This window comes from Octopus bimaculoides, chromosome 7, assembly GCF_001194135.2.
Source record: "Octopus bimaculoides isolate UCB-OBI-ISO-001 chromosome 7, ASM119413v2, whole genome shotgun sequence".
NCBI classification, from domain to species: Eukaryota; Metazoa; Mollusca; class Cephalopoda; order Octopoda; family Octopodidae; genus Octopus; species Octopus bimaculoides.
In genome coordinates this window covers 55,410,810-55,422,435 of record NC_068987.1, presented here as the reverse complement: position 1 = coordinate 55,422,435, position 11,626 = coordinate 55,410,810, and the positions used below count along the sequence as shown (strand labels likewise).

The 11,626-nt window shown below is 38.4% G+C and overlaps 1 protein-coding gene across 3 annotated transcripts in view; it reads right to left on the bottom strand.

The window, feature by feature from the left end:
- Positions 1-557: 557 nt before the first annotated feature.
- The window catches only part of LOC106882657 (serine-rich adhesin for platelets), an 85,404-nt gene continuing 74,335 nt past the window's right edge, over positions 558-11,626 (bottom strand). For all 3 annotated transcript variants that reach the window (XM_052969698.1, XM_052969699.1, XM_052969700.1), the window contains 2 exons: positions 10,906-11,088; positions 558-7,550 (listed from right to left, as the gene is read on the bottom strand). In XM_052969698.1, coding sequence (XP_052825658.1) covers positions 720-7,550; positions 10,906-10,947 — 6,873 coding nt within the window. In that variant the 5' untranslated portion in view covers positions 10,948-11,088 and the 3' untranslated portion in view covers positions 558-719. The remainder of the gene's footprint in view (positions 7,551-10,905; positions 11,089-11,626) is intronic.

Sequence of the window (11,626 nt, the reverse complement as noted above, 5' to 3'; positions counted from 1 at the left end):
GTGTGTGTGTGTGTATATATATATATGTGTATATATATATATATATATAAATTCAAAGTATTTAGCTATAAATAACTGTAATAAATGACAAATAAACGTCCCATAGACAGACGAGTTTCCAAACTGACATGTACACACAGTAGGAATATATAGGCATATTTTTATACAAACACTCACACATACATACAAAACAACCATCAATAAGGACATTAATACCAAATGTTATATAAACTGTACATCAAAAACAGGTATAAACAGTTAATTTAAGTGGTTCAGTCGGCTATCCATCATCAATCGTCAGAAATTTGAGTAGAATCAGAAGACTTTTTTTTTTGTTCACAATGAACTTCACATTAAATAAGCAACAGATTCAAGGACAAACCTTGAAGAATACCAAGAAATCATTGAAGAATATCAATATTTACAACATGACCAAGATGGAAAAATAAAACCAGTATTTCAATATTCACTTGTAAATAATCTTTCAGATAAAAAAAAAAAAAAAAAATTGGGCAGGGGGAAATGTTAGAGAATTTATAATAGAAATCATGGTAAAATAAATTTTTAAAAATTTCAATTTATTAAAAATTAGCAGAAAAGAATGTAATGATTGCCATTTTTTATGGGAGATGGGAGACAGTGAGAGACATTTCATTTTCTTTTTTTTTTCTTTTTTTCTTTTTACCTTGATTTTGCTAGATAATCCTTAATGGAGCTAGCTACATTTCTGATACAATACATTCAGAATCTCCTGCAATATCCTCTCGCTGCTGCAGAGCATAAGCAACTGGTATGTTAGCTTGCAGAGGAACAGACGTGCCATCAGTGGGTTCTTCGAATCCAGACCCTTCAATAATTAAGCTCTGCCCATCAGCCACTGGCACACCTTCCCCTGAATCGCCTTGTATGATCACAAATGTAACTTCCTCAGGCAGCAGTGAGGGATCAAACTCGCCGACATACTGAACATACACATTGGACTCGGAACCAACGCTACTTACTGCCATTAATTCAGTGGCCCCAATGGAAGTAGAGATGTTAGTGGGAGAACTACCCACACTGTTTGAAGCCTTGCCTGAGCAAGTAAGCTGAGTCGAGTCAGACGCGCATATTAATGAATTTGAAACTGGACTGTCTTTACGTTCAGTGTCGTATTGGATTTCTTCGCTCCCAGTTGCAGGAAGTTGATTATTTATCAATGTCTCTCCCACAACAGGAAGTGTATTTGCATCAAGGAGAATCTCTTCTTGGACAACTTCTTCAGAAGTCAGCTGCTGCTCCAAAGAGGATGGTTCAGGAATTTGCTTTGGACAAGTCTGAAGGGAAGAGGAACGGCTGGGGTCAGTAGTTACCTTGATACTATCACAAGTCTTTGTTGTTTCACTTGTCGATGAGACAGCCGGAACAACCTTAACTTCCTTCAAGAAGCTGGATTCAGTCTGTGTAGCGACTGATATTCTTGGATTAAGGGATCGCTTAACACAGATAACTGAAGATGGTATAACTCGAGATTGGAATGGATTTTTACAGGACATTACATTTGATTCTCCTTTAAGAACAGCTGACCGAGTCTCTAACCTTTTACTACAGAGACACGCCACAGACTCAGGAATTAGTGGCCCCTTTGCATTTAAAAAGCTACTAGCTGTGTTACTATTGCAGTTATGATGGTGATTGTGATGATGGTGTAGGTGATGTTGATGTAAGTTATTATTATTATTATTATTGTTAATACTACTGCTACTATTATTACTAGTACAATTACAAAACACTGACAGTTTGTCTTCGTTGTTACCCAAACAGAGGGCGCCTTTTAATTTCTGCCTCGGAAGGCAAAACTTCCCTGAACAGTTACATTTAGTTTGTGTGTCACTAGATGAAGATTCAGAACAAGACGCAGTTACTGCAACATCGTTGGTGTTGGAAGCAGTGGTACTGCTATCAGTATTCTCTACAACTATTGTAAGTGCATTAGTAGCAGTGGAGCAGCAGTCGTTGCTGTGTCCAGTACTGTTCCTTGCAGCAACACACAATGTTGGTGTTAACTTTTTATCAGGGACCTCTGTAATGGAATCCGCGTTTAAAGTAATATTTGGTTTATGGACATCTTTACTACTAGTAGCAGTGCTAGAAGAAGTAGTAGTAGTGCTACAAATAGTAGCAGTAGATGATGATACAGATGTTACACAGCTAGACAACGATGATGATGATGATGTTGATGTTGATGAAGATGATGTGGAAGAGGTAGGAGAAGTAGTGGGTGTACATGAGTGGTGATGATGATGATGACGAAAATGATGATGTTGCAACGAAGAATTCTGCAAAGGAGATTCTGTCCCACCACCGGTTTTTGTAGACGAATTCAAAGGGACACATAAAGTAGTTTGTTTGGGAAATGCACAAGGATCTCCTGAAGAGTCTACAGACAAGGCAGCTCGACACACATTAGTGGACCAGGCCATGTTCATATGCACAGAACTAGAAGGTATAGAAACAAAGTCTGACACCCGATGTCTGAGAGATAAGACATGAGCAGCTGCACGAGTGTTATCAGGAAGAAGCGTATTGTCTTGAATTTTCAAGGGACAACCCTGAGCGCAAGCATCAAAGGAAGAAATGACTGAATCGCTGACATTATCAGTATGAAGACAGCCCTTTGAAATGGATTCAGCATCAGCAGAGCTAGGCTCTAATGGATTAGATACCTGATGTTGATGGCATGGACATTGAGATCTGTGCATGGCATTGGGTGGTTCAATACTAACACTAGTAACAGCTGAACCGCAATAACAGTGTGTGCGTTTTTTGACAGGAGAAATTTGAGGGCTTTTATTTACATCCACCATAGGGTTTTTAGCCTCTTCAGGAACAGCTCTAGCATTATGGCAAGTCTGATTAACATTCTGGGCAGTATCAGCAGCATGTTGGCAGGAAACACAGGGATCAGTGTCAGATCTCTTGGCGATTTGATTTGATGAAGAATTTCCACAAGTCTTTGAAATATTATCTCTCCCGGATAAAGTACATTCTGGCAAATGAGTAGGCTCTGGATGCTGTGCATTGTTGACAGAATTTTCACTGAGTGAACTCAAGAAGTCAGTAAAATGGCGCTTAGATCTTTCTTTTGATGGAGATATCTGACAGTGTTGATCATTAGAATTATCTTTTTCAACTAAAGAAGATTTTTCATTGCCAAAGATGTCGCTAAAATGACGTTGCTTTGCAGAGTGGCTAACATCTAGCTTCTTAGATAATGAGTTGGAAGTCTCTATATGAAGAGGTTGAGTACTGCATAGTGAAACACTGACATCATTTGATGGCTTGTGTTTATCAACTAAATGTTCAGAATCCAAGTGTTTGTCACTTGTTGGAGAATCAGCAGCTGGCATGTTGGGAGACATTTGGCTGGGCAAGCATACACCAAGCCATTCAGTTCTAACATTTTTATCAACAATGTCAGAAGGAGGTAGTGAAGTGGAAGACTCTTTTTCAGAATTTACATCTGAAGATTTATTTTCAGAATCTAAATCAGATTTACTATGGAAAACACTATTGTTGTCAGTGGCAGGGGTTATGCCTGTTGCATCTTTAAGACGAGACACCAATAGAGACAAAGAGTTTGACAAAGAAAAATTTCGAGACTGGTTTGCTAAAGAATTAGACTGAGCAATAGTTTCATTTGAGACAAGTGGTGAAATATCTGATGAAACAGCAGACGAATTTGAAGGTTCTTTTCCTGTCTGAGTTCTTTTTTTGCTATCATTAACAGAAGAATTATCAATTTTCTCTATTGTCGTCTGTTGTTCAGATTTTTGAGTCAGATATTGATCTCCTTCGAAAACCGTATGTTTTTTGGTTTTACTCTTTGCATCATCACTGGAAGAATCTAAAGTTGGAGGTTTGCGCAATTCCTCTGTAGATAAATGTTGATTCCTTGAACCTTGAGCTACGATAGAAATAGGGTTGCTGCATTCTTGTTGGAGTTTCTTTCTCAGTAATTTTACTGAATCTGAAGTATGGAAAACAGGAAGAGATTCTGGTTCAGACTGGTCAGAGTCAGTGCAGGTCTTATTTTTATCATCTGTGGTGAAAGAATCTTTAAGATCACAGGTAACTGAAGATAAATCACTGTCTTTCTTCAATGATATATTTTCTTCTTTACAAAGCACAGAAGGCTGATTCTGGCAATTACTATCACTTTTACTTGTTTTTTTGTTAGCTTGAGGTACAGAGATCTCAACAGACGAGGCTGCTGCAACTTCTATATCGTTTTTTGAATGACCTTGGCTTTGATGACTTTCAAGTTCAAAGTAATCTTCAACAGTTGCAGAAGTCGTTGATTCAAGTACTGGCATATAACTGTTATCAACAGCAGGTATTCTTTTTCCTTCTGGAAGAGAACAGTCATTAAAAACACCACTAATTAATGCAGAGTCAACAGAGTGTACTGAGGAATTCGTCATTTCTAGGTTGTTATCAAATGGAGGAAGATCAGCAGAAGTTCTACGAACAATCAAAGACTTGTCTTTCCCCAGTTTACATATTGATAGTGTCTCTGACATTATTTCAGGTGTAGAGGTGGTGGGTTTGCAAGAGTTATTAATTAAGCCCAACTTGTAAAAAAAGAGATCTTTAACAGAAAGTTCTGACATAAGTACATTGACAAAAGGTAGAATACGTTTTTGTTCATCAATAAAAGAAGATTTTCTTCGTTTGCGTCTGGAGAAACGACGTGGCCTTTTTGGTGTGGCTGGACGCGCTACTTCTGGTCGTGTTATAGGAACAATAGGAACCATAAGCTTTGGACGTTTAGGTGGTTTCACTACTTTCTTTTTCACAGGTTTCTTTTCAATTTTAGCACATGGTCGCTTTGGACGTAGAATTTTCTGACACAAACTGCGAGTATGCTTCACTTTACAGGGGACACGAGAATGTTTCTGCAGTGCTGGGGCTGTTTTAAATGTGTTACCGCAAGCTTTACACTTGTATAACTTTGGAGACTTTTGCAGTTTTGTTTCTCTTTCATGTTTCCCACTAAAATGTTTCCCTTCTTTTTGCAGAGATGACTCTTCCTCTTGAAACTCTAATTCCTCTTCCCTGTCAGGTATTTCATCCACCTCTTCAATCTGATGAAGTTCTTTATGATGGTATTTTATATATGGCTTTTCCACCATATGTTCTTCCATTTTACATTCCTCCACCTTACTTTCTTCCATTTGATGTTCTTCTGGCTGCTCTCTCACTTGATACCCTTTTGCCTGATTCTCTTTTGCTTGAGGCTCTTCCATCTGAAGTTCTGGTTGTTGATCTTTCAGCTGAACATCATCAGGCTGTTGATCTTTCAGCTGAACATCATCAGGCTGTTGATCTTTCAGCTGAACATCATCAGGCTGTTGATCTTTCAGCTGAACATCATCAGGCTGTTGATCTTTCAGCTGAACATCATCAGGCTGTTGATCTTTCAGCTGAACATCATCAGGCTGTTGATCTTTCAGCTGAACATCATCAGGCTGTTGATCTTTCAGCTGAACATCATCAGGCTGTTGATCTTCCACATGAGGATCTGACTGTTGATCTTGCAGGTGAAGATCTGACTGCTGAACTACCTCTTTATGTTCTTTCACCTTAGATATATCATCTTCAGTCATTTTGTCTGAAGCAGAGTCAAATGATGTAACTTGAGCCTCATTGGGAATTGTTTGAATCTCCTCTACTGGTATTTCAGAGCTGATCATTTCAGAAACTGATGATTCTTTTATTAATGGTTCTGAAACGGTAGATACCAATGCCTTATCCTGATAAACCTTTTCAAGGGGCTGTTCATTCTCAGTAGCAACCATAACAGCAGAGGATGATAAACAGTCTTTTACTTCAGCCACTTCTTCAACAGGCTGAATGATACTTTCTTCAGAGCTTTGTTTTTCATCAATAGTAGATTCTTCAAAAAGAACATCAGAATGCTCCTGTAATGGAAGAAAGTCTCCTTCAAAAATATATGATGGCAGTTTGTTTTCCTCTTTCAACTCAGCTGAATCCCGTGATGGAATACTTTCAAGTAATGCAGCTGCAACTGGTGGTTTTGTGCTGGTGGTTTCATCAAGTAATACCTCTGCAGGCATCCCGTTCTTTATGTCAAGCAGAGGGTCAGGAAGTGTCACCGAGCATGCATTGACGGGCATGAACAAGTCCAAACAAAGGTTATCTTGTGGGACAGGTGAGAGTCTAGACTTGTTCAGATCGTTCCGAACGGTACACTTGCTGTTACTATTGCTTGTTTTCTGTGGGGACACAGCTGACAGGTTGATGCTTTTTACATTCTTGGGAGACAACTTAACTTGGTTTTTCATTTTGACAGATGTGAAGAGGAGATCTTTTAGACAGGATTCGGTATTTTCATCAGAGGAAACATCTTTGTCAGGTGGTATTTCAACTTTTTCGGGAGCATCTTCACACAACTGAGTGATGACATCATTCGGAAGGTTGTCAGTTACCAAACCTTTTGAATCATCAGAAGGAAACTCTTCAATCTTCTCATCAATTTCATTTTCCGTGGTAGGTTGTTTAAGAAGTAGGTCCTCCAAATCTTTCATCACCTTGGCAATTTTCACCATAGAGGATTCAACATCATCGGGGACATCTTTGGGTGGTGTTTCAGTAACTGACGGCAGTGGTGCTGGTGAGATCTGTTGATCCCCTTTGGGAGAACTTGTGACATTGGTCTTGAGATTAGGTCGTTCTTCAATCTCTTTTGGTATAACACGTTTCCGTTTGCGAACATTGTTCTCTTTGTTTTCTTTACACTTACAACATTGCTTCATAATATCTTCACCTTTGGAAACAACAGGCGGAACCATTTCAACAGCAGTAATCTCAACAGTCTGTTCGATAGTGTTAAGATTGCTAGTATTATCAAATGTATCTGGAATGATAATCACATTTTCTTCTCCACAAGAACCATATTGAAATGCATTCTCTTTAAAATTTGATGGTTGGGGTTCAATAGGTTCTGTTTTTATACCTTCAGGCTGAGAAGACTGAGACTCCAATGAGAATACAGTTTGGTGACCATCTTTAATGTAAATAATTTCAGATGTTGAATCTGGAATTTGAATAGGAGCACACATGTCTTTATGCCTTGCTGTGTATTTGTGTTTAGCAATACCCATAGATGGGCGTTTACGGCATGGAGTTCGCACATGTGTACGCATTTCTTCAATTGACAGAAAAGTTTTCTTGCATATTCGACACCGTAAGTCTGCATTTGGAGATTTACCTGTGCCAACACCACGGCTAACTGATTTTAATTTGTTCTCCTCACGTTGGCGGTGTGATAAATTGTCAGCATTGACAAATACTTGCATTGTGCGTCCATCTCTGTCTTTCTTAACGTTGCGAGACGAAGAATTAAGACAAGTTTTGCTGTGCCGCCACCGAGTGATTGGATCTTCAAATATCTGCATGCAATGACGACACCAGAATAACCTAGCTGCAGGAATACTGAGGCGGTGACATGGATGGTTTGAAGAGCTCTCCATGACATAACTTGGAACCTAAAATGAGAGAAAAAAAAAATTAAAATAACAAAAATAAAAAAGATGTAAATTAAAATTAATATGGTTCCATTGCCAATGCAATGAACTCTAGAAAACTAAGAAGAAGCAGCCACTGCCACTCAAGTGCATGCTCTCAGGTTCAATCCCACTGTATGACACCTTGGGAAAATGTCTTCTCCTACAGCTCTGAGCTGATCAAAGTCTTGTGAGTGAATTTGGTAGACAGAAACTGAAAGAAGCCCATTGTGAGAGTGCGTGTGCACACACATTTAATGTAAGTATGTATGTACATATGTGTACATGTATGTATATGTTAGCGTGTCCTTGTCTTAATATTGTACAATAGATGTAAATGAGTTTCACCATCATACATTCAGTGGCATTTCTCACCAATCTTCCATGAAAACATGTCCAACCATGGGCGGAAATAAGACCTAACTAGGAATTGAATAAAGGTTGGTGATAGGAAGAGCTTCTCATCATAGAAAATCTATTTTTAAAAAATGCCACCCAACCCATGTGAGTATGGAAAATTGGACAGTAAAACAATAATGAGAATGGCAATAAGGATGATGATATAACTATCTGTGGTCTGTTTCAATTAAGAGTAGCTTCTACAGCTCATATCTCTTTACACCTACTTGCAGTTATACATCACGCAAACACTAATCAATGACTTTAACACAAAATTCATTTATACTCAACATTTGATGCAAGTTAATGTTTCACATTATGTATATAATCATTGTTTTAATTGTCCGCTTTTCCAAATTTGTATCAGTGACAGACTTGCTGAGGAAGATTTCAACAGCTGGATGTTCCTCCTGATATTAGCTCCCACCTCTTTCCAAGCAAGGTGCTATTTCTCTTAGTCCTTCAAAACAGAATAACGGCCTGGGTCTAATTTCACTCAGAAATGCAAATGAATGACATATGACGTTTGTTTACAACAAACACCCAATGTTAAGACAGACATGAACACACAAACACTTGTATACACAAACAAACACTCAGTCACATGCACACATACTCTCTCACATGAGTGTACACACACACACACACACACACACTTAGTCATTGTTTTTGTTTACCAAATCCACTTACAAGGTGCCCCTCACTGGGACTGAACCCAAAACCTTAGAACTATACCGGCATCAATATTACACAGATTATATTAACTCAATTCACTCCTAACCACAATAATTTTGAGTCAATGAGGGAGCTTCTAAGTGGTTGCCTGGCTTGCTAGTAATAATTGCTGAATCTCCTTCAAATCACAACCTGGCCATCTTAAAAAAAAAATCAGAGAAAATACAATGACCAATGTAACCCAACCATGGTGGTCATAGATGAAATGTTTATCAACAAGGATTTGCTAAATTAGGGTTGATCGAGAGTTAAACTATAGCTATTTGCAAAAGGGAGCAGGACCAAGCCTTTGAAAATTAAGTGTTTACCAAGTGCATAACTGGCTCAAATGAAAGGATTCAAACCAGTAACCGACTGAGAGCTAAGAGGCAGAAACATTAGTAACTCAGTTATCTGTGACTAGATTTGAATTAAAAGACTGACATCAACATTTCTTTCAGGAAAATGGTATGTATTTTGAGTAGTGTTAATTTTTCATAAATTCAACAAGTTACTTGGTGACCCTGCTAGTGCTGGTGCAATTTAAAAAGCATCCAGTCCACACTGTAAAATGGTTGGCATTTGGAAGGGTATCCAGCTGTAAAAACCATGTCAAAGCTGACCCTGCCTGTGACGGTGCCACATAAAAAGCACTCAGCCCATTTGGTGGGGTGGTTGGTGTTAGAAAGGGTATCCAGCCATAGAAACTATGCCCAAAACAGACACAGAAGTATGGTGCAGTCTTCTGCCAGGCTAGCTCCTGTCAAACTATCCAACCCATGCCAGCATGGAAGGAGAACATTAAATAATGATGATGATAATGATCAATCCTTTTGCCCCTGGTTATTGCTTTAAAATGAGCTAAATTAAAACCTTCCACTGCAATTTCATGTTGATTTACCTTCCAAATACTGGCATAATAATGGTTTCAAATATTGGCAAAAGGCCACCAAAGTTTGAGGTATGGGATAAGTCAATTACATCAACCCCAACGCTTAACTGGTACATATTTTATTGACCCTGGAAGGGAGAAAGGCAAAGTCGACCTCAGTGGATTTGAACTAAGAACATAAAGACATACAAAATGCCACAAAGCATTTTGCCTGGTGTGCTAACAATCTGCTAGCTCACTACCTTAAAATACTAGCATAATAATGACAAAATTATTTTAATAAATTCTGTTTTTTTTTTTAATTAATTGAAACAAAAACTATTTGAACAGAAATGTAGTAAAAAAAAAAAAGGGGGGCAAAAGGGTTAAACTTTTTTTAGTTTTTTCTAATGATATCAATTGATAATTTAGTTGATTAACAGAATCATATCACCAGATAAATGCCTGCATTGTCTGTTCTGGCTATTTGCATTCTCAGTTCAAATACAAGTAAAGGTTAACTTTGCCTTTCATTCTTCTGGAACAGATAAATTCAAGTACTAGTCACAAGTCTTTGGAATCAACACCCCTCCTGCTCTCTCTCTTTCTCTCTCAGATCTGGCTACATTGCCCTAAGAGAAAGACAAGGGGAACCACTCACAGTAAACCATCGCTACAAAACAACTGCTTACCCTCTATCACAACAGAAGAATGGATTCACTGAAGTTCTGACAGAACATATCACATGTTGATGATGAATTGATAACTGAAAACAATAAAATGTTGCTGGCCTGTCTTCCCACTTGGTTCATGTTGTTAGCAATGTCAAGTAAAGCTAACTTCGCTTTATGCTCAAGTAGTTTTGATTTTGTTTTTTTTCTATCTTGTTTCAGTCATTACACTGTGGCCATGCTGGGGCATCGCCTTGAAGAATTTTTAGTCAAATGAATCAGCACCAGTACTTTTTTTTTTTTCAAGATTGATATTTATTCTATCAGTTTTTTTTTTTGCTGAACCACTAAGTTACAGGGATGTAAACAATCCAACACCAGTTGTCAAGCAGTGGTGTGGACAAGCACTGACACAAAGACCACACACACACACGTATATATACAGCAGGCTTCTTCCAATAAATCCACTCACAAAGCTTCGGTCAGCCTGAGGCTATAGTAGAAGACACTTGCTCAAGGTGTCATGCAGTGGTACTGAACCCAGAACCATGTAGTTAGGAAGCAAGCTTCTTACAATACAGCCATGCCTGTGCCTGACTGGTTAAAAAAAAACTGTGAAAAGAGTATGGAAGTTATTTTACAGAAATAAAGAGTAATTGAAAGAATATTCTTCATAACTTACAGGAAGTTTGGCATCTGGGAATGCAGTTTCCATTTGAGCCATTGTTGCTGAAATTATACTGGTTGTTCACTGCAAACAGAGAGGCACCAAAGGTAGGGATATAAAGTAGTCTTGAGAGACTTTGTCAACATTACAGTTCACATGATGGGAGGGATCAGCTTGCATGGATGCTTGGGGACATACCTGAAGAAAAGAAATGTGAATAACTTGAACGATTCTGGAAACTAACAATGTAAATGCTGAATGACTTAAATTTCAATCAATCAGCTTCCACTTTACAGATTAAAATGAAGCAAATGATCACAAAAAGATATTTACAATATGAATAGATAAAAAAACAAAGGGAAAACAAAACAAATATAAAGGTTTATATAAGACTAACTATATATATATATATATATGTATGTATATATCATCATAATCGTCGTCGTTTAACGTCCGCTTTCCAGGCTAGCATGGGTTGGACGATTTGACTGAGGACTGGTGAAACCAGATGGCTACACTAGGCTCCAATCTGATTTGGCAGAGTTTCTACAGCTGGATGCCCTTCCTAATGCCAACCACTCAGAGAGTGTAGTGGGTGCTTTTACATGCCACCGGCAAGAAGGCCAGTCAGGAGGTACTGGCAATGGCCACATTCGAAATGGTGTATTTTACATGCCACCTGCACAAGGGCCAGTCCAGCGGTACTGGCAACGAACTCGCTCGAATGCCTTTTCAC